We start from the raw sequence: 26,574 nt of genomic DNA on the forward strand, positions 1-26,574 counted from the left end.
TGTTTCTCAGTCCCCCAGAGATAGGTACACTGTGCTGGTGGCTCTGTAACAGAAACTGGAGAGGAGCCCTTTGGACAGAAGGTGCCTCCTTAGAGCCAGGCAACCAGGGTGATAGGAAAGGTCATGGTGCAGAACTGTCCATCCAGGAGAAATGGGGCTCGAGCGCCGGCCAAGTGCTGCGCTCCATGTGCTCAGTGATGCCAACACACAGGGATGCAGCCCAGGGCACCTCATTGCTGGAGCTCTGTTCCTTCCATTGTTTCCAAAACCCTTGCAGCAAACTTGAAAATAAACATTTCACTCTCTACCACTTTGATCCTTTTCCTCCCAGCAAACAACCCATTTTCACTCTATGTTTACAAGCCAGCTGAAATTAACACAGCTTTGCTTCAATTTCTCACTCAAGAAACACATGATCTCAGCACTGCTGTGGGAGAAGGGGAAGGCAAGAGCAGCAGACCTGTGAGTAACCTGCTCCCAGCACAGAGTACATAAAACCCTGTTTTGCACAGGGCCTGCAAAAAGAGTTGCTATTTATCTCACTGGGAGGACTCTAGCCATCACCTGATGGTTTACTCAGCGCTAGCAGTGTGGAAATGGCTAAAATAAACCCGGTGATAAGGCGGATTGACAGGTTTCCCCCCAGCAGAGATGAGAGGGGTGTGGGTGTTGCTTGCAGAGGAGATGGAGAGGCTAGCACCTGCCCAGAATGAACAGTGTGCATGAACATTTACAAAGATCTCTCGGGATCTCTCCATATACCTCTTTAAACTGTCCTGCTCTTGCTGCTAATGCCACTAGGGATTTCTTCCCTTTGATTCTGTTCTGCAGCTCAGCAGCTGACATCATGAGGAGAGGAGGAGGAAGCAATCCAAGGAAAAACATTCAGGCTGCACACCAGGAAGAAACTTGAGACTAAGACAGATCTATTTATATCTGACCTGAAACGGGCTTTCTGAATGGGAAGCTGATCTGAGTGGAGGCTGGATGCTAGGCAGAAGGTGCTGTAGTGCTGAACACAGGCACCCACTCGCTGGTAGAATGCATCTGTCTGAGCCACAGGAAGAAAAGAGACGCGAGGAATCAACGAGGCGCTCTCTCCAGTCCTGGCATAAGGAAGCTGCAGTTGGAGGTGTGGTGCGGGCCATCGTGCTGTGATTCCAAGGACATCGGTGTTCCCCATCTGTTCGGGGCAGGTTTCCTGCTCAGGTTGGGCATAGGTTGAAGGAGAAGCTCTGAGTGACCCTGATGATGTCGTCCCTGGAGGGTGAGAAGGGATGCCTTGGTAGGTGCCTCCAGGGCCTGATGCTATTAGTACTGCTCGGAGAAGAAGGAAGCATGGAGATTGGGGGGACTGGCCCCCTCTCCAGGTGGGGTGCAGCTGCCGTCCTCAGAGTGTTCTGACAGCTCCCCGTATTCACTGTTGTAAAAAGTCTGGCCTCCAACTTGGGACCCGTACGACGGCCGACATCTGCCCCGCAGGTCCGACTGTTCCCTTGGCAGCTCTGCAGTTCGGCTGGGCCCTTTACTGCTGTGAGGGAGAAAGACACAGAAGATCAATCTGAGCACTCCTAGAAAGCCTCTGTCCTACTTAGAGAGATCTCAGCTTCAGGAAACATCATCTGCTAATGCACGGGACAGAGGCAGGGTCAGGAACAGACCTACACCTCCTCTTCAAAGCACAAGACCAAGTCTTACTCTAAACCTAAGCCCAGCCTGTATGTTCTGTGAAAAATCTGCACATAGCCTGGTGAGTTATTTCAGCTCTTCTAGATACCTCTGAGAAGACCAGGGAAGGGTTGGGACTCCAATGAGCACAGAGAAACAAGAGATATTGCCTCAATTGTTCCTAGACCTGGCAGGAGTAACAGAAACTGATACAAACCAACAGCCAGGATGGGGAAAAGGAAATGAAGGAAGATGATGAAGAAGACGTGAGAGGAAATCAGCAGCCCCATCTCAGTGCCTGCCAATACCAGGTGACTGACAGGGAGTCACAAGAGTGAGGGCAGAGACACATTCAAGGTGAGGCTTAAGGGCAGTGTTTTCCAGGAGACAGGACACCAGGTAGCCCATGGTGTAGGAGACAATGGGACATGCCTTAGGGAAAAGAGGACAAGGACAAGAGGCAGGAGACAGTCTGATACAACAGCAGAGAGGTCATGGGGCTATGGCCAAGGGAACCAACAATGACCATTCTGGTCTGATGTTGGGAGGCAGAGGAGGTGAGGAAGAGGCTTGGATTGGCCTTGTCTACACATGAGCTGACATAGCTTGCTCAACACACTGTCATGGAGACAAGGTTCCAAGCAGAGACAGCTGGACCAGTACTCACCCAGTTTCCAAGCCTGGGGCAAGGACATAACCATCCATAACATCCTCAGCCCCAAGAGTGCCAGCTTGACCTGCCAGGCTGAGTACCAGCATCTGGGAAGTCCTAAGGCTGTACCATCCCTGCAATGCCACATCAGGACCCTCTACCACATGGGTCAGGGCAGGGGGAGGGAGGTAGCAGCCGCATAGTTTCCATCCATCCCACCCACCAGTGCTTGAACAAGCTCTGACACATTTCACCAGAAAATGTCAATAAGCATTAAAAGTCTTATTAACACCATCACTCCACTGTGCCTCGTTATCTTAATGGACACATTCTCATTGAATGGGCACAGCTTATATTTTTAAACCCAAGCAAGCAGCAGGCAGGTCTGTTCTTCATGCGTTTTGCCTCTCGTTAATGCGTGCATGAACTTATCTGGCTCAGGACCCACAGCCCTGCTGCTGCTGAGAGCCCCAAGAGGTATTCCCTATGGGGAGACACCAAAAGCTGCGTCCTGGTCTCACTGCATTTGGCAGCAGGGAGGTCTGAGTGGCTAGACTTGAGGAGTACCTGAATCCACCTTCTTTTCTGTGTCGGTTTTCTATCCTCTCAAATTCCTCAGATGCCAGAACCATCCCACTGTCTGTCTGATTGTCCTGGAAGGAAGCAACAGGAGTTATCAGTAACATCCCTGTCGACTGATCAGAGTGGGAAGAGGGGAGAAATTATTCAGGAGATGAGATAATGTGTATCTGTGATGGGCAAAAGGAGTAGGGGCACTTTACCAGCATGCTCCATGATCTTGCTGGAACTGATTTTCTTAGGTGCCCTCTTAAAAGCAGCACGTACAAAGGTAGGATTTGTGCGTGCCATTCAGTGCCACTTTTGGGGAATAAAAATGAGTGCTCCCTGCCTGGAAGATGTATTACGATCGAATCTGTGAGAGATGAGGTTTTCCTCTGACACTAAAGGTATGACTTCAGTTTTGCCACTATAGGAGATACAAGTACCAGCCCAGTTCAGAGAGGCCAGGAGGGCCCCTACTGCACACTGCTGTGTGGGTCAGGATAGGGGAGCTCCAAACAAATGCTCTGGATTTATCTAGTCCTGGCTGGATTTCAGTATGGTTAACCAGGCCATATTCACAGGTTTGAGAAGGGTGAAGAGCAGGCTCTTCTCTGAGGTCCTTTATAGTCCTTGCTTGCAGACCTAACCTCCCTTTTTCACATTCAGGCAGTATGAGCTGTGCCGTAGGGAAACCCGTATGTGTCAGGTGGAGACATAAATGTGCATAGGACTGGACGGACTGAACAGGAATGACACAGACAGACTGACATTAGATAGGAGTGTTCTTCCTTCCATGATTTTAACAGCAAAGGTGTCAGGAAACAGCTGAACATATTTTTGCCCCCTTGCTCTGCTCGCCTCAGATGCTACTCACCGGGTGTGCCTTGTACATTGTATGTGTCATGGGAAACTCTTCAAATGTCTTTATCCTGGATGGACACCTGATCTGATTTCCTCCCGTCAAACAACCAGGGAACGAGACACAGTTGTAGTATCTGCTGACAGAAGCATACTGTGTTCAGTAAAACCAACAGAGTCAATATCCTGACTAAACAGGACCTGAACCCAGACCCCTTTCCATGCAGCCAAAGTATGCAGGGAGGCGGATGATGCAAGTGGTGGATTTTGGGAGGGAAAGGGGGTGACCTTATGTCTCTTAACCTTATACTACTTCTGCAGCGAGGAGCACCCAGATTTCCTGATTGAATCAGGCCCTGATTACCTCTCCACTTCGGATAAGCAGAATAATGTTTGTAGATCCCAAGCATCACCCTATCACAGCTCCCTGGAGACAAGAAGCCTCGGCCTAACTGTTTGGGTTAGTTAGGAACAGGTAGGATGAAGCTCCGGCATTAGGAGAAGGGCAGAGACCCGGCCTACACCGTCTTTCCTCATCTACTTGATGGGCCACAATGTCTTTAGTGGGACGTGATACTCTGGCAGCATAGCTGGAGGCAGGAGAGGGAATGTCATACACTTGCATGTCAAGGGCTGTTTCTCGCCAGCAAAGGAAAGCGATTTTGCTTTTATAAGCAAGATGCTGTGGCCTAAATGCTTGGATCACACCTGATAACCTGGAATTTTTCCAACAACTTGCTATGGGGTTTTCCCCACATTCCTCAGGCTCAGCTGTTACAGCTCAGGCTGCTGGCTGCCTGCTGGGCTCTTGCTGCCCTTGTCGGAGGAGATTCACCTTGCTGCTAGGCTGTGGCAGCGTATCCTCATGTCAAAGTCCTCTTCATCTGAGTTTTGCTGGGCAGAGGAAGGCACCTGGGAGAAACCATCATCTTCTGAGCTGTGAGAGTCGTTCAGTGGGATGTAATCCTTCCCTTCCTGGTAAGAAGAACAATGAGTAGCCTTACAAGAAGGGTATGGCTTTCCCACAAGAAAAGGCTCTACAAGCAGAAGCTGTCAGAGCTAGGGAGGAAAATTTCTGGTTTGTCTTTTGTTTCTCTTGGACAAAATATCTGACCGGAGATTTCTGTGCCCTCTGTGTTAAGGAGCTGCGAATGTTGGAGGTGCACGAAGGTGCGTGTGAGCAGGAAGACAACCCAGAACTACGTCACTCACAGTTCTCTAGCCTACATGGGCAGAGCACTGTACTCCAGGGGCACGTCATTGTGGCTTAGTCATGCCTGTGCTGGGATCCAGTGCTGAAAGGTTAAAATCAGGGACGTCAGAATGAGACAGTACTCATATGTGAGCATTTAGCTATCGTCTTATGAAATGGAACATCAAGAAAATGTTAAAATCCAAGCTGCACGCTCAGCGCAGTTAAAAGTCCTGGTGACTTACTGCATGGCAGCGATTAGTAATAGTTTCAGAGAAATTTGTGTATCTGACTGCTGTAACGGAACAGTTGTTTGGTTCACATGGCCCTGACATTTAGATCTGAGGATAGAGTTTCAGAAACCCTGGTGAAGTCCTGGTTTTCATTATGCGGGTGTGTGGGAGGCAGGAATGCCAGGGCCTTGACTCAGCTGAAAAATTTCAAATAATTATCTGGGGATTAGGATGGAAATACTGGAATGACGACTGAGGGGGTACCCACCCTGCAAGGAGTGGAGCTATATTAGGATGCAGCAAGAGGACTACTGCAGAAATGAGCTCTCCAGTACCTCTGGGAAACAGGCCTTTCTGATCCAGGAAACTCAGTGTTATCCCTTGGTCTACACAAAGTTACTGCATTGGCCAGGGAGTCAGTGGAGGGCACAGTGAGGGAGCTAGCAGTGGGAGAAGAAAGAGCTATATGGGGCTGAGCAGGGACACAGAGAGATTTTCACCTGCTGGACGTTCTCCTGAAGAAGGTTCCCCAGTATCTCCACCAGATCAGAGAAAGTCGGTCTCTCCTTGGGATCGCCATGCCAGCAGCTCAGCATTATACGGTAACTGCCAAGAAGAGATGCTGGTTTTATGCCACAGAAATCCCCTCCTACCCCACTCTGCAGCTCCCACCCACGTGGTGCTCACTGGCACAACATGTACCTGCCCTGTGAAGGAAAACTTGGCACCATCTAGCACATTGGCCATGTGGACCTACTGGAAGGAGATTGGTTCATTTTTCACTGAATATGACAGTGCACAAGCAGCTAGTTCGGACACCTCTGATACCCTTCAGAGCAGGAAAGCACATTGCCCACTTACAGACCCATCCCAGTGTAGCTATGCAAGGGTACCTAGATAGCTCTGATTCGAACCCATCTGGCTTGCCCTCCAGGAGCTGCCTGGAATAAAGGATGTGTTGGCTCATCCCACACCCTGGCTGAAAAGTCTTTGCATCCCACAGAGGAACCTGTCCTAGGATCTGAGAGGTTTCTACCATTCCACAGAGGGTTCTGCTCTGCTCAATATTGGGATCCATAGGGTTTCTGACTCACATTTCTGCTGTCGCATACTCTGGAGCTCTCATCCTGGTACCGTCTTTGAGTCTCTGGCAGAATTCCTCGTTGATCTGGACTCCAGGGTATGGAGAGGCCCCTAAAGGAGGTTCAAGAGAGGGGTGGGAATGTGAAATGTGCCATCAGAAACCAGTCCTTCCCCTGAGACTGCCCTCCTCCTAGAACACTGGGAGGTATGGTCACTTCTCACACACAGCCCAAGTCCTTGGTGCTGCCTGAGACACGCTCCTCTGCCTCAGTGAGCAGGAAGCTACCTCTGCATGCCTATTTCCCATCATCATGGTGGGTATGGCCTCCATATTTCTTTTGCCCACACTGATGTCTTTTCCCATCACTTTTTAGATGTACTGCAGCGTCAGGGCATCCTGCACAGACTCACTCACCAATCTGCTATGTGTAAAGAGAGGTCCTACCTCCCTCAGCAGCGTGTGACCCTCATTAGCACTCACCTAGCGAGAAGATCTCCCAGAGGAGGACCCCAAAGGACCAGACATCACTCTGGGTAGTGTAGACCTTGTCAAAGATGCTCTCTGGAGCCATCCACTTCAGTGGGAGACGGGCCTGCAGGAGGAAGAGGCGAAGCACAAGTGTTCAGTCAGGGACACAATCCCAGGACACAGCCCTCACATCCTTCTTGTAGCAACAGGATGAAAGGGATGAAAGGAAACCAGAGCCGATAGCCCTGCTTCTCTCTCCATGGAGGAATGGAGGTTTGGTTAGGCAAGAGGGAGGGATGGAAACATTGAAAGGGGGAGGAGAGAGTATAAAGAAATAAGAGTAAGTTAATGACAGGCTGAGGGGCAGAAGAAAGGAGACACAGGTCTGGTGATGGAGGAGGACAGCACATACATTACTGGGCCAATGGTTCCTGGTCCCAGCCACAAAAGTGGTTACATTCCTCCTTTTTCATCTTTTGCTTAGTTTATTCCAGCTCCAGAGTAGTTTATGAACATCTTATCAGAGGCTTAATCTGTACAGTGTTTGAGAAAATGGCACTCACACTGCCTTTCCTGACATAGTCGGGGTCCTTGTAGATGTCCCGGGCCAGGCCGAAGTCACAGATCTTTACCACGTTGTTCTCTGACAGCAGGATGTTACGAGCCGCCAGGTCTCTGTGGATGCACTGAGGGCACACGAAGAGGAAGGGTCAAAATCAGGGGGACAGGAACCATGATCAGAAACTACAGAGCAACCCCCTCGCCCCATGAACCTAAGCTGTAATGGAGGAATGGCGCAGGTGGAAGGGAACTAAAGATGAAAATTTCAAAAGGAAATAGTTAAGGAGAGGATGAAATGGAAGAGAAATAAGTTCCCATCTTTGTGCATACAGAGGTGCCTCAGACTTACTGAGAGATGTGAGGCTGATCACTGAATCTCTCTGTGTGTCACCTGTAAGTGGCTGTAGGCAGGCCTTCTCTGGTCAGCCATGCACAAAAGGAGGGAGTGAAGGAAAGGCTGAACTCACCTTTCGAGATGCCAGGAACTCCATGCCACGTGCTACCTGGAAGCTGTAGCAGATCAGGTCTTCCATAGTCAAGGGACTTTGCCACAAGTCATCCACTGTCCAGGAGTACAGAAAAACGATTAGACAGTGAGCAGTCTCCTGTCCTCCTTGTCCCTCTACAGGACAGCAGGAAACAACCAGCCCCTTGGTGAGATACAGCTAGTCCTCAGTGCTAGCTGGAGGAACCAGCTCCCTTCTAGGATTTTCTGCTTAGGTGGCAGAAAGCACATGGCAGGAACCTGCTCAAGTGTGAGAAGAATGAGTACAGCCTCCAGCACACATCAGTCAGAGTTGTAGGGAACAGGGCTGGAAGTGACTTTGAAGGTCAGCTCATCATTCCTGTCCTAGGGAGGACCCACTGAGATCCCCCTCAATTCTCCTTTCTTTAGGCTAAAAAAATCCAGAGGGATTTAATCCTCCCTTTGTGTTTTAAGAGTCTATTACAAGGGACAGCAGATGACTGTAGTAGCCCTGTTCATGGAATTGCCACACAACAGCGGAGTGATCAGCTCCAAGGCTGGATCCCAGCTCCCCACTGTCATGTCCTATCCATTCCCCAAGTTAGCCAAGTCTGGTGTTTCTTTGGTGGGCCAGGTGAGGAGCCGCTGCCAAGGCTGCAGTGTTACCTTCCTGGATCGGCTGTGCTGTCTGGCTCTTGTGCATCAGGAAGCGGTTGAAGATAGCGCTGTCACTAGTCCCAGAACGACTCCTCCTGTCTGCTCTCACTGCCTCCACGATAGACTGGACCTGAATACGCAGCCTGGGAGACTTCTCCTGGCAAGGAGACCGAAACAAAAACCTCAGCAGGCAACACACATTGTAACTCCTGTAGCCATGAGCTACACAGTCTTGTCCTGCTCTTAGACTGTAATTCTGTCCTGAAAGCACCTATCTCCTACTGCAGAAAGAAATTACTTCTCTCATGTGCACATGATCCAACATCACTGTATAAAGTTGACCTGCTGCTAGACAAAGGGTGTCTCTGCCCCATTGTCAGATCATGTTCCAGGCTACACTTCTCCTTTGCCTAGACATGGGACAGGTTCCTAGGCGCAAAGGAGGCTACTTACCCTGTAAGGACTGAATCCTTCCCGCTTGGTCCGCAGGTAGTTGGAGAGGTTTCCATACTTGCAGAACTCAACAATTACCATGAGTGGACCTGGTGAGAAGAAACCAAAGGTCAGGGGAGGAGATAAGAGCTTGGGATGGTCACAATTTGCCGCATCTCATGTTACGTGGAGCTCTGCTGAGCTGTGGCACCTACCCTGAGTGCACGCAGGCACACTGATAACCTCCCCGCATGGCCCTGCGGTCACACACGTGGCCAGCAGAGAGGACACAGGGGACAAGCACAGCCTGTTGCCCTGAGATATTTACCATTGGGTTTGGTACAGGCACCCAGCAAATTCACGACGTTGAGGTGATTCCCAATGTGAATGAGGATCTTCAGCTCTGACATCAGTGCCTTGTGCTCGCTTGCGGTAGCTCCCTCTGGAAACACACAGACCATTTCATGATGCCTCCTCACAGCTTTTCATTCCCCCTCGCCACCCTTCTCTTAGCAGAGTGTTAATGTGAGTCTTGCTGAGGAGGCTGTGACCCCAAAGCCTTGGTACATTTTATTATTGCATGTTTCCATATGAAATGTCAGAGCCTTGTCTGGAGCTCCCAGGATCCCTGCTGTAATGTGTGGGGTGCTCCCTGCAGGTGCAGGGACCCAGAGCCAAGGACAACACAACCTGTGCCCAACAGATTTTTCCTTGTGATAGCTGTGCAGGGAAAAAGACCACTTGAGGCTTGCGTAAAAATGCTCACGTTTGAATCTCTGCCCTTTTGGCCTCCAAAGAGAGGTAACAAGCCGTAAAACAATTTGAAGGAAAATTAGAAACAAAAGGCATCTGAGCCTTTTGATCATGACTGAAGAGACGAGCTGTCTCAGCTGAAACCCGGAAAATCTTTTTATGATTTCTCTCCAATAGCACTCACAGTGTTGTGCCCCTGCCAGCTCTTTGTACTGCCTCTTCTCTCTGAGTGCCTAATTCACATTGACTCTTGATCTGTTTTACCCTCAGGGTGTATTCTCTGGTTTTGTGTGGCTTTTTTGTACTTCTTGTCGTCCCCATAAGCATTTTGCTTTACTGAGAGTTTGTAAATTTAGTCGGAGAGACACGAGCATCCTCTTGAGCTGCAGCTGATGGGCCAGGTGAGTGCCATGCCTCAAAGGACTGTAAAGGAACCTTGCACAGGCAGGCTTCCCTCTGCAATTGCTGTGCAGATCATCTGTGCACTTGCAGTGGTCAGTACTGCTGAGATGAGCAGTACTGATGATGACTTGGTTTCTACACACAGACCATTGCTGGCCAGACACTGCCTCGGTATTTTGTTGGGTGCCAAATTACAGAATAACATTTTGGATGCCTGTGCGAAAGTGTGGTTATAAAAGCTTAAAATCTCACTCTGGATTGACCAGGCTTTGGGTGCAAAGCCAATATAGCCCTCAGAGCTGGTAAGAGCTGCAACCTGCTTCCATACTCAGCTCTGAACTTGGCCCATAAACACAAAACACAGGCACATTTGGAAGAAGACAATTGGGAGCAACGCTTCCTTCAGTGACCTGCCAAAGAGGGGCTCTGGATTCTTGTTCATCCTTTGAGACAGATTTCATTATTTGCCTTTGCAGACAGCTAAATTTCCTTGAAAGCCAAGTTCCCCAAGTCCCAGCTGTCTGTTCTGCCACTTGCCTCCCAGTGCAGCTGAATGGGGCTAAAGCATCCATGAGAGGAGACCAAGAGGATCAACTGTGTTGAGGCCAAGAAGCCATAAATTAAAAGGCTGGCTCCAGCTCCTGTACCCTAGTTAAGGGCTGGCTTCAGCAGAAGCACCCAGGAGTGCTTGTGGGAGATAAAACATTTTCCAGGGACTTAACAAATGCTTTGTGCAAAAGACAGGCATTTACAGGGTGGACATTCCCTGGCAGGTGCCTCGTTTGTTGCTTTCTACACAGACTGCATGTTCTGCTTCGCTGTCCACATACCTTTCAGCATTTTGACTGCTACGGTCTCACAGCTGTTACTTTTGTTTATCCCAAATGCTGATGCTTCCACCACCTTCCCAAAGGCACCATGACCCAGGACTTTACCTATGGGCAAGGAGAGAGGCAGTGTGAAGGAAGGCAGGTGCAGCACAGGCAGAATGGAATGAAAAAAAAACCCACAAAAATCCCAACAGGAAACCATGGGAAGAAGAAAGAAAAAACGTTGTAAAGGAAAAGGAAGGAGTGGAACATGTGCCCTTCCCAGGTGGCTGCTTGCTCTGTCGGTGAGAATAAAAGAAAGGATGATGGGAGGAACTGAGACAGAGCTGGCATGGACAAAGCAGAGGAAGGAAATGGCCCTGCAGAAGTGAGGGGCTGTTTGTTGCCCTCAAGCAGAGCGTGTGGGAAAGGTAAACGTGACACCTTGCAGCAGAGCAGCCAGGGCTAATGTCACTGCTCTGTGCCTCAAAGGTAGTCTGCAGCCCTTTTAACTCTCCCAGGCAGAGGGAAGAGACCGCAGGTGGGTATCTCAGCATGAGAAGGATAATGGATGCAGGCTTGGTCCTGAACTCAGGGTACCTGATGTGGACTGGGCTATTCTGATCAGATTGCCACTTGGAGAATATGGGGATGTGTTTTAAAGCATGTTCAGAGGTCTTCTGGTCTCATTGATGCCTGTGTGGGTAGACTGGGAGAGTCTGGGATTACAGTTGGCTCAGACCTGTCCATAGTCAGACCCAAAGAGATTTCTGAGGCACAGCTGGGCTTTGGGGACAGTCTAGGGAAGAAGATGGGAAGCCTGAGGCAGAGAGAAGTCATTAAATACACAGAGGTGTGTAAGAAAGCTGTAGGGTGATTTTGAAGGGCTGGTGGGAAGCCCTGGCTGCAGCGTGCAGTGGCAGGGAGGGGGCCCGGCTCACCTAGGCGCAGGCGGTCTCGTGGGAACTCCCACTTGCTGGAATCATAAGGCAGGTACTCGCACTGCTCCTCCAAGGGCACCTCGCCAGGGTCCATGATGATGGAGAGGTAGCCCGTCTTGATGTCTGCGTGGGCAGGCTGTGGAATCAGCCAACACAGAGGGTGAGGAGATGCCCTCCCTACAGTAGGTGCTGACTCCCAGGGGGAATTTGGTTCCTTTTGTCTGCCTTGACTTGCTTCCCCCTGGCAAAGGCCATTCCCTCTCACCTCCTTTACCATAGCCCTTATGCACCCTGTCCCTGGCAGTAAGAGTTTGAAGCATCACTCAATGACTTCCTTTTACTGGATGCTGTCATTCAGCCCCACATCACAGCGATGATGTTGCCCTAAGCCCTGCTACGCCACCTCCCCTGCCCTGGGACAGAGACAATCACGTACCCTTTTGATGTTACAGAAGATGAGGATAAGGAGGATCCAGAAGAAAACAGCAATAACCCCAGTCCCAATCAGGATGACAATCTCCACATTGTTCCTGTCATCAGAACCTGTGGGACAGGAGGGAAATTGTAGCTTCAGAGATTCTCATTCTGTGCCTTATTCAGCTGTCTTTTGTGGTCTGCTTCAGGATGTGGGGAGACTGGGGAGGCGTGTTTGCCTGAGCTAAGCATGCTTTGGACTACAGGTCCTCCTGTGAGAGCACAAGGCCATCAGGAAGGTCTAGGGACTTTCACCGCCTCCCGCAGTCTGGTGTCACATGAAGAGGCATGGGAGCTTGGCCATATTCCTATTCCACCTCTTCATCCCCAGGGGTGTCGTGGCTGCTGGTACCTTCCACAGAGACGCTGGCCGAGGAGTTCACACAGCCTTTAGCGTTGCAGACGCTGCACAGGTAGAGCCCAGCATCCTCCTCCCTCACCCTCTGAATGCTCAGCCTCTGGTTGGAGTCCGCCAGGTCAATCCCTGTAAGGCACGGAAGGTTGCAGTGGTCACTCACAGCGGGCGGGGATTAGCATACTGGACTCATTCAGGCTCAAAATAAGGCTCCTATTTTTCATCTGGTTCATTTTAGATGGCAGAATGAAATTGCACCAGCTGGTAGAGGCTCTCTTCTGTGGCCTAATAGCCCCACAAATACTCTGGAGAGGCCTTCCCCAGGCAGTGTATGGAGGGAATGAAACGCCCCCAGACAATGCTGGATGGGAGCAGTGCCCAGGCAGTCAAGCTCTGCTTCAGCTCCAGGACCTGTTCCTTTCCCTCTGCAATGTGCCTGCATCCTTCCCATGTTCCTTCAACAGGATCTGGGTTGGTCTCTGCATGAGCAGAGATGACAGACACTGGGCTGAGAGTAAGATGAACAATTTATCTCTCTCTGCTCTCCAGCTGAACGTGCACATGCACGGACAGTGCTAAGCCAGGCCCTAGAGCATAGACTTGGCCAGTGAGACTGCATCAAACTGGGATAGAACATGATTAAAACCAGAGTTCAGCCAGTTCAGAGAATGGGTGCCTTTGCCTAGGCACAGCAACTCCCAGAACCCAGCAGTGTTCAATTCTCCAGCCCCTGGACATGACGCTCTGGCTTTGATTCCCCACTGTACCTGACACTTCTTCCACCAGTTTCTCATCTTTGTACCAGCTGATTTCAGGAACGTGGTTGCCATCCACCTTACAGCGCATCTCTATGGAGTCACTGACGTTCACCCAAATGTCTGTCAGGTTCTGCTTGAGGCGGGGGATCTCCAGGGCTGGAGGAGCAGCACAAAGAGGAGGAGGGGGAAAACGGGAAACTGATTGATCAAAAGAATATCTGTGTTCTTGGGGGGCTTTGGGTCTCTGACCCCTGCTGAAGGGTGTATTGAGAACCCAGGTGCCCTGCCTTTGCCACCTTGAGTTTAGTTTAGCTTGCTTGCGTGGCTTCCCCTGGGGACGGACTGGGAAGCTGATGGCAGCAAGAGCACCAGCGTTCCTTTGTCACTCCCGCCTGCCCTGTGGACCCTCACCCTGCACAGAGATGTATTTCTTGTGGCAGTGCTTCTCCCGGGTCTTCCGGTTCTGCACCTCACACACGTAGTCTCCCTCCTCGCCCAGGGAGATGTTGGGGATGGTGAGCAGCAAGGTTGCGTCATTGGAGTCGGGCTGGAAGCGCAGCTCCCCCTGCATCTTGGTGGCATAGTGGTGGACGTTCTTGCAGTCCAGCACGAGGGGGTTGCCCTCCTCATCGTGGAGCTTGGAGAGGTTCAGCCGATACCACTGGAGGTTCTCATAGGTGTAGTTGTCTGCATTGCAGCTCAGCTGTAGGTTCTGCCCCTCTATGGGCTCTTCCGAGGGCTGAGACTCAATCTCAAATCCATCTGGAATGGCTTTCAAGAAGGAAATGAACATGTGAATGAGTTTTCATGGCTGAGCTGCCAGACACAACGAAATTGTCTCCTTGGGCTCAGCTGTGAGACCCTCCTGTCCTCAGCCAGGGTAAAGGAAATCAATCTAGAGCAGAACTGTGACATGCTAACTGCTAGCAACCAACAGCTTAAGCCCAGCGAGTGCTAAGGGATATGCTGAAGTCCCAGGGTCAAAATAAGATAGGGTCACAAGGGAAACAAGTCTGGGAGGTCTGAATTAGGCCTTTACTGCTCTTGGCTCAGCTGCATCATTCTGGATTGCACACGAGCCTGCATTTACACGTGCAGGCAGTTACACAGCCGGGCTGGACAACTGCACACGCAGAGCACTACTGGAGCAGTGACTGAAGATGTCCATCTGCTTGCACAAAAGCCAGTGGCTCTGACAGCACCGGTACTACCTGTGAGGGCCATGAGCACACGCTTCTGGGGTCTGTCCAGAGAGGCGTGAGGATAAGCCTGTGCTGTGCCCTTGCTGGGCTCCCTGTCCCCAGCAGACAGGGACAGGCTCCCGCCAGCACAGGGTACTGCTGGCAGGAAGCGTACTCAGCCCCATACGGGCCATGACTCCAGCCCCCACTGCTGGGCTCTGGCTTCCACGAACTCAGCTTCCTCCCACCACCGAAATCCCGTGGGGACCCTGCGTGGGAGCGGGCCGGGCAGTGCCACTAGAGGATGCTCTTGGACTAGGCACATCCCCAGCCCAGGGAGCTGCCTGGGCCTGAGCCAGCAGGACATCCCCAGCCCAGGACCTGCCAGGGCTGCTCCAGGACTCGGGCACAGGCAGTGCCGGCTCATCCTCAGCTCTGCCTGCACTCCTTGCTGCCAGGGCTCCAGGATTTTGCCACAGAGCTCTGGGGTAGCCCTGCTTTCCTGCTGGCTTTCTGGCCACTGTTTAAGGTGCAAACTGTGAACGACAGGACCTGGCAGGTCTAGGGACCTGCCGATTTCAAGCAGAAAGCTCGGGTGGTGCAGGTGGAGGGGATGGCTGCAGTACTCACTGGTCACGTAGAAGTAGATCAGCCGCTCGTCTCGACCCACTTTATTAGAGGCGATACACTTGTACATGACTGAGACATTGGCCTCCTGGATGGCCAGTTTACTGACTGTCTAATGGAGGAAAAGAGCATAAGAAGGAGTTAGGAAGAGCAAGAGAGAAGAGAAGAAGGATCGGTGCTGCTCTCTGGCAGACAGCAAAGCACACAGCAAGCCTGGCCCCAGGAGGCAGCTGTACCTGGGAAAGGGTTATGCAAAAATAGCTCCTTATTCAATAGCCCTTTGTGCATTTCAAGACTCATCTGCTGGCTCTAGCAACAGCAACATGGTTTTATTCCTGATCTCTGCACCTTTTTACAGAGCCCAGCTGGCACAGATGCTTCTCCATGGAAGCAAACTTCTTATTAAGCCTCTTGGGTCACCATGGGGACAGGCCTGTGCCCAGCAAGGGGGACATGAATACGATGCAGGTCTGAGGGGATGACTGAGCTCCTGCCAAGCTTTATAACAGTGGAGAGAAAGGAAAAGGACACCCAGATTTTGATTCCCTGAGCCCTCTGCAGTTAAGTGACTGCTTACTGTCCCGCAGAGTTCAGTGGAGTTTACAGGTACTTACAGACCTGCAAGCACTCCTTTTATCCATAAGGAGAAATCAAACCTGTGAAAGCACCCCAACTCCCACTACTTCAGGAAGAGCTGTTACCTTCTCCCTTTAAATTCCACATGTACGTAGACATGGTCCTAAAACTTCCTCCTCCCTTCCTCCAGCAAAACATGGCTCAATTGGGCAAGCAGCCAGGCTGCTGTCCTGGGAGCACAGACACAGGAGATGCTGCCTCCAAATAAGCCAGGAAAGGCAGCTGGGGAGTGCGGCTGCTCTCCTCCTCCCAGCTCACACTGCACACGTGTGAGCTGCCAAATGTGTTACAAGCACTCCCCTTAGAGGAGATCTACGGTTTGAAGCACAGGTTTCTCTTCCCTCCCAGTTTAAATAACAAGTTAATCACATGCAAAAATCCCTCTAATGAGACATTTAAAATGCCAAAAAAAATGCATTCCTACAGGGAAACTACTTTGCCTTTACTATTCATCCCATAGACTTTGGGAAGCATTTCCGTTCTAAGTGGCAATGTATTAGCTTGTGTTAACCAGAAGGAACAGTCATTCATTCAGTGCATATTCAACACAGCTGAAGTGACCTTATTACTAGTACTTCTGTGCATTGCCTTTTCTGTTTCTTGGGGTTATTCAACACAGCTGAAGTGACCCTATTGCTGGCACTCTTGTGTGCTGCCTTTCCTGTGCCCTGGGGATTTTCCTTCTAGTCTGTACTGTTATGTTTGAGTTGGGGTTTGTAGATTTTACATCATCCTGCTGTCTGCAGTGCATGGCTGTGCATTGTGCAGCCTGTGGCTTTTTCTGGCCTTTCTGGACAGAATAAAAAGCAGAGGAAGATGGTAAGAGAAGACAGGCAGAAAGGAGAAGGAGAGGGAGAGAAAGCAGGTTTAAGGACATAGCATCCCACTGCAAGTGGAAGAGCTCTCTTCTCCCAGAGCTCTTGTACACCTCTGGGCTACACAACCTAAATTGCATCTCCAGGACAGTTACAACCAAATAGATGGAATAAGAAGGACACAGCTGAGGAATAGGAGGAAGAGAATCAGGAAAAAGGAATGATCAAAAAGGACCAAGAGGAGAGTCACATCTGGAGGGGAACGCAAGGACTTCTCACCCAGGAGCTCCCACCACCCCTCCTTGCCTCCCCGGGGGATGTCAATCCCTGCCTCTCTCTTTGGCTGCTCTGGGAGGAGCAGCATCTGCCCCTGCCACCCTTTTGGCAGAATGACGAACTCCCAGCCAGGCCAGGGGACGGGAAGTGCCTTTGGAGGTGTGTAGGAAAACAGGAAGTGACTTTCGGAAACAGGGGCCCGTTTGTTTGTTCTGCATCCCTCTGTGAGCGGCTGGTGCCCGACACCAGCGGGAACAGGAACCCCGTCACGGTGCAGATCTGACACTCGTGGCTACCAGAGAGACAGAAAGAAACAGGCAGCAAGCAGTGTCTGGCCGTTTGCGGGTCACACGCTGCAATGAGGGAGAGATGTTCCTTCCAGAGAGGAAATGCTGTGATGGAGAAGTGGGCTCTGTGGGGCACATGTGCTCTCACTCACAAACGTGCAGCGGATGGACACCAGCACCTCCATACCACCCTTACCCTATGGGGATGGGGACAGCTGGATGAAATGCCCCAAGGCCAGAGATTTCCTGGTCAGTCTGTGACTCCTGTTCTCCTTTCGCAGCTGCTCAGGCTGCTCTGCAGGTTTGGCTCTACCAGAACAGCTCAGAATGGCCATGGGAGCCCCCCCAGCACTCGTCCCCCATGCCCTCCCGAGCTGGGTGCCCTGTGTTCAGCAGTGACCGGTGTAAACCCTCCTGCGCAGTCAGCCCCAGCGGGAGCCTCTCTGGACGAAGGGTAATTTCTCAAAGATGACAGCTCTCCCTCGCCCTGGGCCTGCCTGGTACCGCGGAGCCCCAGAGCTGGGAACGGCCGCCGATGGTTTACTTTAGAAGCAGAGGTGTGAAGCCCTCCCCAAATCTGGCTCTGTCAGGCTCCTTTCCAGGCCACTTTTGCCGGCTGATTGCAAAGGATCCCTCCAAGGGTGCCTGTCTCCAGCTTCCTGCTCTGGGATGGGTTTGGGGCTACAGCCTCACCTTGTTCCGCCCCTCCACGAACTCCACCCAGGTGTCGATGCTCTCGATGGGGTTCACTGCGTCCTGCTGTGACACGTCTTTCCAGTCCTTGCACTCGGGCATCCGATCCCGCTGATGGCGCCTTGCTGCCCGGTGCCTGCTATTGCTAATCCAGCAGCCGGGGAGGTGCAGGAGAAAGAGGAGAGAGATGGAGAGTGGGTCAGCTGGGAAAAAAGGCAGCAAAACCAGCATCATGTCTGAGAATTGATGCCCCTGTCCTCCGACTCTGCAAAATTTCCTCGGTCTCTTGGTTACACAGTTCTAGTGTGTTTTGTAAGGTTGCTCTGCAAACACTATTGAGGCAAATATTATTTATGGATGCGAAAATTGAGGCAGGGAATGGATACTGGTGTCCTAGGCAGTAACTTCACTCCCAGGCCTGTGGTTTCATCCTTTCCTGCTAGGGGTGGAGAAAGGCAGGGGTGAAATCTGTTCTTGTGTGCCTGGGGCAGTTCTTGATGCCACTTTGCTTGGCAACAAAGCCTTAAACCCCTGCTGGGACTGTGAGTCAGAGATGTCACAGATGCTGGCCTGGAGAGCAGAGGATGCAGCACCCAAGGGTGCTCCTTGCTGCCTTTAATTCCACAAATACCAGGAGGGAAACATCCCAAGTAGAGATGCTGCTGGTGTCTCGCAGTGGCACGGTGCTACCTCTTTGGGCTGAGACAGGTGAGTGGGAAGAAGTGCCCAAATCTGTCAGGGCCTCGGGATGCTGCAGTGGCAAGGGTGCTTCCTGGCAGTGCAGGGCAAAGCGCTCAGCAGGACCAGCACATCGGCGAGCTGTGTAAACAACAGGAAGCTCAAGAGAAGCCTCCTGCATCCTCTGGAGCTATGCTAGGCAGAAATATGGTGGCCTTGGGAGACAGTGCTCATAATTCATGGGCCCCTGTGCTTCCTGACAGGGCCACAGTGCACTTGCATGCAATGGAGAGCTCTCTGGCGTCCCTGGCTCAGCAACAGCATGCACAGAGCTGCGGAACCCAGCTTCCTCCAGGCACGCTGATGTCCTCCACCCTGACTACTCTGGCTACAACTCCCCAGCATTCCTTTTCCTTCTTCCTGTGAGGCTGCCACTAAAAAACGCCACTGCAGCCCTGCCTGGTGCTGCCCCAGCTTCCCAGGGCACAGGCAGTGGGCACACACTCTTCCTGCCTACCTATTGGCGCTGTCTGCACAAACACCCTCCTGGCAAACCATCCCCGCAGCTGCCAAAGATCCGGTGCTTCCCCTGGATTCAACAACTCTTCCCTGTGCACAGCAGCTCTGCTCCTCTGCCCATGAGCACTTTTGACTCCATCATTACCCAGAAGAAGATGAAAGACCAGAAAAACCCAAGGACCTTAGGGCAGGGATGGGGTGAGTGCCAGCTGTTGTCTCAGGGTCTCATCAAGGGGCTGTGACAATTTCTTCTGCAATCTGCCTCAGTTTCCCCATTAGCACAGTGGTCAGCAGTGTTATTGCAGGTGCTGTGAGGTGTGGCTGGGCCATGGACATCCCCTGCCAGATGCAGATGGCTGAGAACACAGGGGAAGCTGTGGAAGCCTTTGGTGTCTGGGACCAGCCAGGCTGGGCAAAACTCTTATATGGAGCACTAGTGTCTCCGGCAGGCTCCACTCTGCCTCTCCACAGGGTGAGTGGGTGTACAGTGCTGCAAGCTATCAGTCGGTGCTGTCCTCCTCTTGCCACATCATGGCTGGGAGAGCAGAAGCAAGATGGGGTCTGGGATACAGCCGTGGTCACAAGGAGCCCATAACGCCATGCTGGTGGCCTGGTAAGTCATGGGTTTTGGAAGAAATTGCACTTACAGGCTGCGTCGGGAGAACATCCGACAGGGCATCCATGGTCTCCACTGCCACTGGATCACCTCTGGCGCTGGGATGCCATAGACTGTGCAGGTGAGTGCCTGGGGGCTCCTCCGGGAGTAGATGCTCGGGGAAGAGGCTTCTTTCTCATGAATGCGCGGAGGAACTGCAAGGATCAGAGTGACATCGTGAGTGGCTGCAGGCTCAGCCACTGCATCCCCAGGCCACGGTCACCCTCAGCAGCATCTCCAACTGCAGTTGCAAAATGGCTCCTGAGCAAGGACATATCCTGCCCAGTGTGATGGACCCAGGAACAAAACTTTGCCATATCACTCAGGCCACAAGGAACCAGCCTCACTGTAACCAGAGCATCCCTCGGCAGCAGGGGAGAAGGAGACGATGTAGGACCAACTGGTTTAGGACAGTAATGGGGACTTGGTCTCGGAGCAGCCCAAAGGCTGGGGCCATGGGCTCAGCGCTCTCCCCCTGGCCCCAGCCCTGGTCCCCTCCCTTACCGTTGACAATTAACTGGAGGCTGATGTGCTTCTCCAGCCCTGCCAGCCTGTTCCGCAGAACCAGCGTGTATGTCCCAGCGTGCTGCTCCGACACATCCTTGATCTGCATTGAAGATTGAGATTGCTTGGGAATTAGCTTCCCATCCTTGTACCTGCGGGGAGGCAGAGAGAAAATGCAGCCATGGGAGGAAGTGTCCCACTGGCAGCTGGGCAGGGGTTTGCTGGTCCCCACTACAGCGCAGTCAGGGCACCCCTCGCTAATGCTGGGGACCTCTCTGGAGACTCCTGGGCTTTCCCTGGATCCAAGTTATGGGTCTTCCCATTGCCTCGTATGGATGTATGTGGGGTTGGGGATGTCGTAGCTCTGCCCTCAGCAGTGTACAGGTGCAAAGCTCCCAGCTCCCAGCCAGCTCTGGCAGAAGTGCAGCATGATGTGGTGCACAATTTGGCCCACTTTCTTGCTCCTCTGGGCAGCTGTGATCCCTGCTGCAGGGAGATGAGTGGCAGCTCCTGTGGGAGCTCCACTTGGCCCCTCCAGACAGCACAGAGCTGCCAAGCCAGGCCAGAACCTTTACTGCTTCTTCTCCGGACCTCACCTCCTTTTGCCCCAAGCTGTGCAGCTGACAGCCAGGGCAGATGAGAGGAATGACCTCCTTGGGTAGTAAAAAGTGACATTTGGGACAATCTTGGCCATAGAGAGACCTAGAAACAAGGCCAGGCTAGGCTTCTCTGCTTGACAGAGGGAAGGAGGAGAGGAGGAGGTGGCTCAGGCTAAGAAAGGTGCGTTACCACTGGAAGTCTGGTGGGGGGTAAGCCACGACTTTCACTGGCAGCTTCACGACTTCGTCTCCTGCGGTGGCTTCTATCACTGGACCCTTCTTCCACTCCACGTTGATGAAGGGCTTTTCTGCAAGAAAAAAGGTGAGCATGGAGGAGAGGAGAGCATAAAGGCTCTCACCAAGAGCACAGGCTGTCTCCAAGCTCTGCTGCTCCCCACAGGGCCCAACAGCAAGGACCAAGGACAGGCAGGGTGTTGTGGCAGTGCAGTTGAAAATAACGACTGCTCTGCAGAAATGAAGTCAAAATAACCAAAATCCACTATTGTCTCATCTGCCCATATCCCCTCTTCCACATCCCTGTTCCCAGGGGGGCTCCATCCCTGGAGCAGAAGTGGAGGGACGGAGCGGGCGCCGGGCAGGACCGGGCAGGCCAGCAGAGCGCTGCGACTCTGGCAGCTGAAGAGCTGCCTCTGCCTCGCTGCTGGGAGCCATCCGGGCTGCAGGGAGGCTGCGCTGTCCCGTGACTCTCTGCTGCCAGGAAACGGCTACCCAGCGCTGCCCAGTACTGATGGTGCCTTGTGCACCCGTGGTTGGGTGCCTCCCAAGGCCAGCCATGCCGCAGGGGCACTCAGTCTGCTGCAGGACCATGAGACCTGTGTGTCCTGCCATCCCACCAGCCTCTGGGCCAATTTTGCGTTTGCATTTCTCTCTGTTGTCATCTTGGCACCTTGCTGAATGTGACCATGATCCCAGCGTGGTGCTGGAGCACAGAAGGGCTGAGGGACTGGAGGAAGGCTAGGTCTCACTGCAGCAGAGTGCGATGGAGGTGCAGGAGTCCCTCTACTGAACTTCGGACCAAGCACTGCTGAAGCAATCTGGGGATTGCTCCGCTTGCAGCTCGGCTCTGGCTGCAGCTCTGCGAGGGAGCAGAAGGTGCCATACCGTGCACAATGACATCGGTGCTCTCTTCCAGCATCTGGGCGCCGTTGGTGGCGGTGCACGTGTACTTGCCAAGGTCCTGCTGACTGACATTGTGGACAGTGAGGATACTGGAGAGCTCTGTGTGCGTCTGCAGGGACCGGCGCTCAGGCTCCATCACTGCCCGCTGTGTCTGCGGGAGATGACAGAGAAGGGGATGAAAAACATCAATGGGATGGGGCTGTGTAGATGGGCTTCTCACGTCTGCACTTCTTGCTGCCCAGTTCTTGCCTCTCCCTGGACAGGCGTCTCCACCACTGCCATCCCCAGGGATGGAGAGGCAACGAGCACTGCGTGACTGACCGCCTGAGGCTGGGGTCAGAGTTTAGCACATGTTTTGCTCTGATCTGCAGCCCGGTACCCAGGCTGGGAGCTGTGCAGGTACGTGAACAGAATGATGGCCTCAGGGGACTCTGTCTCACTGAGGCTACAACAGGGGGAAAGCACAGCAGGGAAGGGACCCCCTTGCAGGCTCTTGGTAACCAGGGCTGTGTGGCTAGAATAGCTCCTTTTAAGCCAACTATGTTTGCTCTGGATTTGCACTGATGGAAGGGAAGCCAGTGTTTGTCCAGGAGAGCCCCAGAGCAATAACACTTCGGCAAGGAGGGTGCTTTCTGCCAGGAAGAGGGGTTTTCCCTCTGCCTGCCTTCTGCTGCAGGAGAGAAAAGTGGGAAAGCACTCTGACTGAGATGTCCAGGGCATAGCATGGTTAGGATCATTGACCCTGCCAGTGATGCCAAGAAGAACAGTGAAGAGGAAGGAGAGGATGACTCAGAGGAAAGTGGTTCAGTGCACGGGTAGCCACCCTGTTTGCTGGTACCTGTTTGCCAGGGTAAGTCCACTGGAAGCGGACGCCAGAGTTGAACTCAGCCCACACTGTGCAGTTCAAGACCAGCTTCTCTCCCACTAGCAGCTCCATGGCTTTCTTGGGATACAGCTGGATGTCGTACAGCTCGCTCCCTGATGCAGAAGAGATAATGAAAAGACATTTCTGATCTATTAACTCTTTGACTCACGCTATGCAGTTACAGGAGGCTTGGGTATGACCTGGTGTATCTCTATCTGGCACGCAGCAGAGGAAATATAACCACCATGCAGTCTATGTAGCTAGAGAAAACCATAACAACCCCATGAGCCATACTGATGGACTTTAAAGCCATTCAAACTGCCCCCCTGCACCTTCCCAAATTTTCACCTGCTATATGGATGATGAAGAAATTGGATTTGAAGATCTTCTTGTCAATGACAGTCTCACACTGGACGAATAAGGAGTCCCTGATTAAGTGTGTGGGTACCTGCACTCCTTTCTTGTTGTCCCAGAAAGTGCTTTTCCCATCAGGGTAGATGAGGGGATTCTGCTGGAAAAATAAAAATTTTGCCAACTGAAATAAGAAGGTTACAACATTCCCACCCCACCCCTTCCAGGCTTTGCACTGGCTAACACATCCCTTTTGTGGGAAGAAATGAGGCAGCATCATGTTGTGCTGGCCTCCAGCCCTCTCCTGCCGAGGGTTTGTCATCTAGGAATTGCGGACTCCCCTCTACCCCAGCAGTCGAGCAGCCGTATCCTGAACCACGAACCTCCTCGTCTGCAGAGTGGGCCAGAGATTTCCAGGAATGGAAACTTATAGAGATAGCTAAGGAAATTGATGCTGATGTCCCAAACATCAGCCCCACTGGGATGAGTGCTGACCTTGGGTAGTGTCCTTCCCGGGCAAGGGAAAGGCCCCTGGCCCCCAGTGTGTCCCTGGAGGCCTTTGTACAATAGTAACACTCATCCTGGAAGGATGTATTTGCATTGTAAAAAAAAAAAAAGGAAAAAAAAGGCACAAGCAAACCGATAACAGAGTTGTTTTCAGTCATCGGCCCCAGGGCTGCAGCCTCCTCCCTTGTGGGGATGGTGACCACCTAGAGGGTTTGTAGATCACAGAGACCAGAGCAAACGGTGGATACTGTGGGCAAATAGGATTAAAACAAAGTCTTGTTTTGTTTCATAAAGCTCCAGGGAAGAGAAGCAAAGTTGGCAGGAAACCCGTGGGGTCTGCCCCAGGGAACTGGACAGCACAGCTTCAACTAGCAAATAAAGTGAGGAAGCCAGTGGCTTGTACTTTCCATGGAAAAAGTATCCTAGGCATTTTAATTCCTGGCAGTGCCTCTCCTGCTTCCACTCAATTACAAATGCACAACAAATGCAATACATCTCAGTCCAGAGTCTCCCACTGGCCGAGCTCTCACCGAGATCAGTGTGACGTTAAGATCTGGGATGGACACAAGGCATGGTACCCAAGTGTTCTCCTTCTTGCTGATGAGGAGGGTCTCCGGCTTGTTGATAAATGGCTGTTCAAAATCTGAGGAAGAGATATGAGAAGAACAACAACTGAACAGAGGCAAGAAAAAACCTGGGAAGAAGGACCAACCAGAAGAAAAGGAGACTTTCTGGCTTTCTTGAACACAGCATGAGCTTGCCAGAGGGAGGGGTGTTGTGCTGGACGGCCCCATCTGAAACGCGCGACAGTCAGAGGAGACACCTGGAGCTTGGGAATGCAAAGGGAGCAGCCGAGGCGAGCGCCTGGGCCAGCCAGCTCCTCCGCACCAAACCCCATACTGGTGCAGTGACACTTGTGTGACACTTGGGCAGTGCTGGAAATGACCTCCCCTTTCCTGGCCCTCTCAAGGTCTCTGCCTGGGTCTGACCCTTTGTGAAACCGGTGGGTCTCATCCTAGGCTCAGCACCTGCCCAGCTGGTGACTGTGTGTGGCCCCACGAGAGGGATGGCGTGGGGCTGTGCCGCCCTAGTGGGGCAGCAGGCAGTGTGACCTTTCAGGGAGAGGAAGTGATCCGCAGCGGAATGGTATGCAGATGTCATCCTGCAGCCATCCCGGCCCAGCAGATAAACAGATGACCTGAGCTTTCCATGGCTGCCAACCCACTGCCTCCCAACTGCTGCAAGCACAAATATTGTCAGGAAGAGCAAAACCACCCAAAACTAATCGGTGAAATGACTTAGCAAGGCCAGGGCATTGCTGAACTCCACATGGAGCCAGAACCAAGAAGCAAAGTGTCTGCTTCCCCATCCTGCTCAGTGCATTGCCTGTATCAAAAGAGACAGGCAAGGCTCCATGGCAAAGGGAGTTGATGGCAGCATATAAAGGAGATGTGCCATGGCCCTGACCTATCTGCCAGGCACCATCGAAACAGCACAAAGTCCAACCTGATCCCAAAGAGGTGGCAAGGTAGCAGAGCAGCATGGATCCCATTTCTGGGCCTTTCTCAGATATAGTGGAAAGAGCTGGTGAGACCAAGATGCAAAATACACTTGTATTGCGAGCCATGGCTGGCCAGAGGGTTGAAAGGGTGAGGTTTGTCTTGCAGTGCCTCATGCCAGCTGCTGCTGAGGCACCTGCTCATCTGTCTGCTTGGCAGTGCTTTTCTTTAAAACTAGTATTTCAGTTTGAATGATTTTTCTGCTCTTCGGATCACAGAATCATAGAATCATAGAATGGTTAGGGTTGGAAGGGACCTCAAAGATCATCTAGTTCCAACCCCCCTGCCATGGGCAGGAATGCACCCAAACAAGGCACCCAGGTTGACAAAGATGAAGACAAAATTGGAAGAAGAGATAACGAATTATGAGGCTGCTTGGTGTCCTCTGGCAGTGCCTCACTGACTGAGGACTTCTTCTGAAATATTAGCCTCCGAGTGCCCATTTCTGCCGCCACACATACCTCATGGGATGCTCTGAGTATAGACTTGTCTCTAGCATCTCTGATGCCTGCCGTTGCCAGTGTCTTTCCTCTGTAAGAGTCATGTTCTGGAAATGTCCACCCAGCATGTGGTGGTGATTGGCTTTGTTAATGGAAACTGTCCCCTGGGTGAAGGGGCCTCCATAAGGAGGTGGTGGATCTGCCCCAGGGACCTGCTAGGGGAGTTCTTATGGCTTCTGGTATGCTGGAATCAGAGCAAATGATCCCAGTGGTCTTAAAGGCTACTCTTTATTCACCTGATTGCAGCTAACCACTGATTTAAAGGGACTATAGCATGAGGACGTCTCTTTGTCCAACCTGAGACTCTTTCCCTCTTCTGCCCAAACCCTAAAGCTGCCCATCTAAAATGACAAGTCAAAAATGAATTTGGTAATGATCTCCATTTGGGATCCTGCTGTTCAGATCACATTGGGCCCAACCCAATTCAACCCAGTGCTCCCACTGTTAAGTGCATAAGGGAATTCCTTTAATTTTTGATCTATAAAGCTATTGCTTCAGTCATAGTCATGCTGCAAAGACCTATCCTGGATGAAGTGCTTATTTTTACAGCTTAGATGAAACAAGCCATTCACAGGAAACGTGTTGGTCAGCTCTTACGAAAATGCGGATTGCCCAGAGAATTCTTATCTTTATTTCCTGATGTTTTGTGCTGCCACAGGATTGCTGTCTTCTGAAATCACAGATTTGTTTCCGAGTGTGAATATGTTCCTCATTCCTCTCCTGAGTCCTGGGCATGTGAGAGGGAGGAGGCACATAACTGCCAGAGGTGAGAGACTATGAGGTCCCCTCCAAGCTCAGATGGCAGCCAAGAAGAACTAACTGATTTACTGGGCTGGTCCTGCTGCCAATGAGCTT

General features: G+C 51.9%; 1 protein-coding gene across 1 annotated transcript in view; it reads right to left on the reverse strand.

The window, feature by feature from the left end:
- Positions 1 to 1,311: 1,311 nt before the first annotated feature.
- Positions 1,312 to 26,574, reverse strand: part of FLT4 (fms related receptor tyrosine kinase 4) — a 55,606-nt gene continuing 30,343 nt past the window's right edge. Inside the window, exons 4-30 of the mRNA XM_086621343.1 lie at positions 24,191 to 24,303; positions 23,151 to 23,313; positions 22,776 to 22,915; positions 21,920 to 22,088; positions 20,988 to 21,105; positions 20,199 to 20,350; positions 19,687 to 19,849; positions 17,843 to 17,987; positions 15,139 to 15,247; positions 13,739 to 14,098; positions 13,337 to 13,483; positions 12,567 to 12,698; positions 12,177 to 12,283; positions 11,741 to 11,876; positions 10,821 to 10,925; positions 9,164 to 9,277; positions 8,857 to 8,945; positions 8,413 to 8,560; positions 7,748 to 7,842; positions 7,283 to 7,405; positions 6,732 to 6,843; positions 6,262 to 6,361; positions 5,668 to 5,773; positions 4,578 to 4,717; positions 3,759 to 3,879; positions 2,888 to 2,973; positions 1,312 to 1,531 (exon numbers count right to left, since the gene is read on the reverse strand). Of these exons, the coding sequence (XP_086477469.1) occupies positions 1,312 to 1,531; positions 2,888 to 2,973; positions 3,759 to 3,879; positions 4,578 to 4,717; positions 5,668 to 5,773; positions 6,262 to 6,361; positions 6,732 to 6,843; positions 7,283 to 7,405; positions 7,748 to 7,842; positions 8,413 to 8,560; positions 8,857 to 8,945; positions 9,164 to 9,277; positions 10,821 to 10,925; positions 11,741 to 11,876; positions 12,177 to 12,283; positions 12,567 to 12,698; positions 13,337 to 13,483; positions 13,739 to 14,098; positions 15,139 to 15,247; positions 17,843 to 17,987; positions 19,687 to 19,849; positions 20,199 to 20,350; positions 20,988 to 21,105; positions 21,920 to 22,088; positions 22,776 to 22,915; positions 23,151 to 23,313; positions 24,191 to 24,303 (3,713 nt within the window). The remainder of the gene's footprint in view (positions 1,532 to 2,887; positions 2,974 to 3,758; positions 3,880 to 4,577; positions 4,718 to 5,667; positions 5,774 to 6,261; positions 6,362 to 6,731; positions 6,844 to 7,282; positions 7,406 to 7,747; positions 7,843 to 8,412; positions 8,561 to 8,856; positions 8,946 to 9,163; positions 9,278 to 10,820; positions 10,926 to 11,740; positions 11,877 to 12,176; positions 12,284 to 12,566; positions 12,699 to 13,336; positions 13,484 to 13,738; positions 14,099 to 15,138; positions 15,248 to 17,842; positions 17,988 to 19,686; positions 19,850 to 20,198; positions 20,351 to 20,987; positions 21,106 to 21,919; positions 22,089 to 22,775; positions 22,916 to 23,150; positions 23,314 to 24,190; positions 24,304 to 26,574) is intronic.

The sequence above is a fragment of the Tauraco erythrolophus genome, chromosome 16 (genome assembly GCF_009769465.1).
Source record: "Tauraco erythrolophus isolate bTauEry1 chromosome 16, bTauEry1.pri, whole genome shotgun sequence".
Classification (NCBI taxonomy): domain Eukaryota; kingdom Metazoa; phylum Chordata; class Aves; order Musophagiformes; family Musophagidae; genus Tauraco; species Tauraco erythrolophus.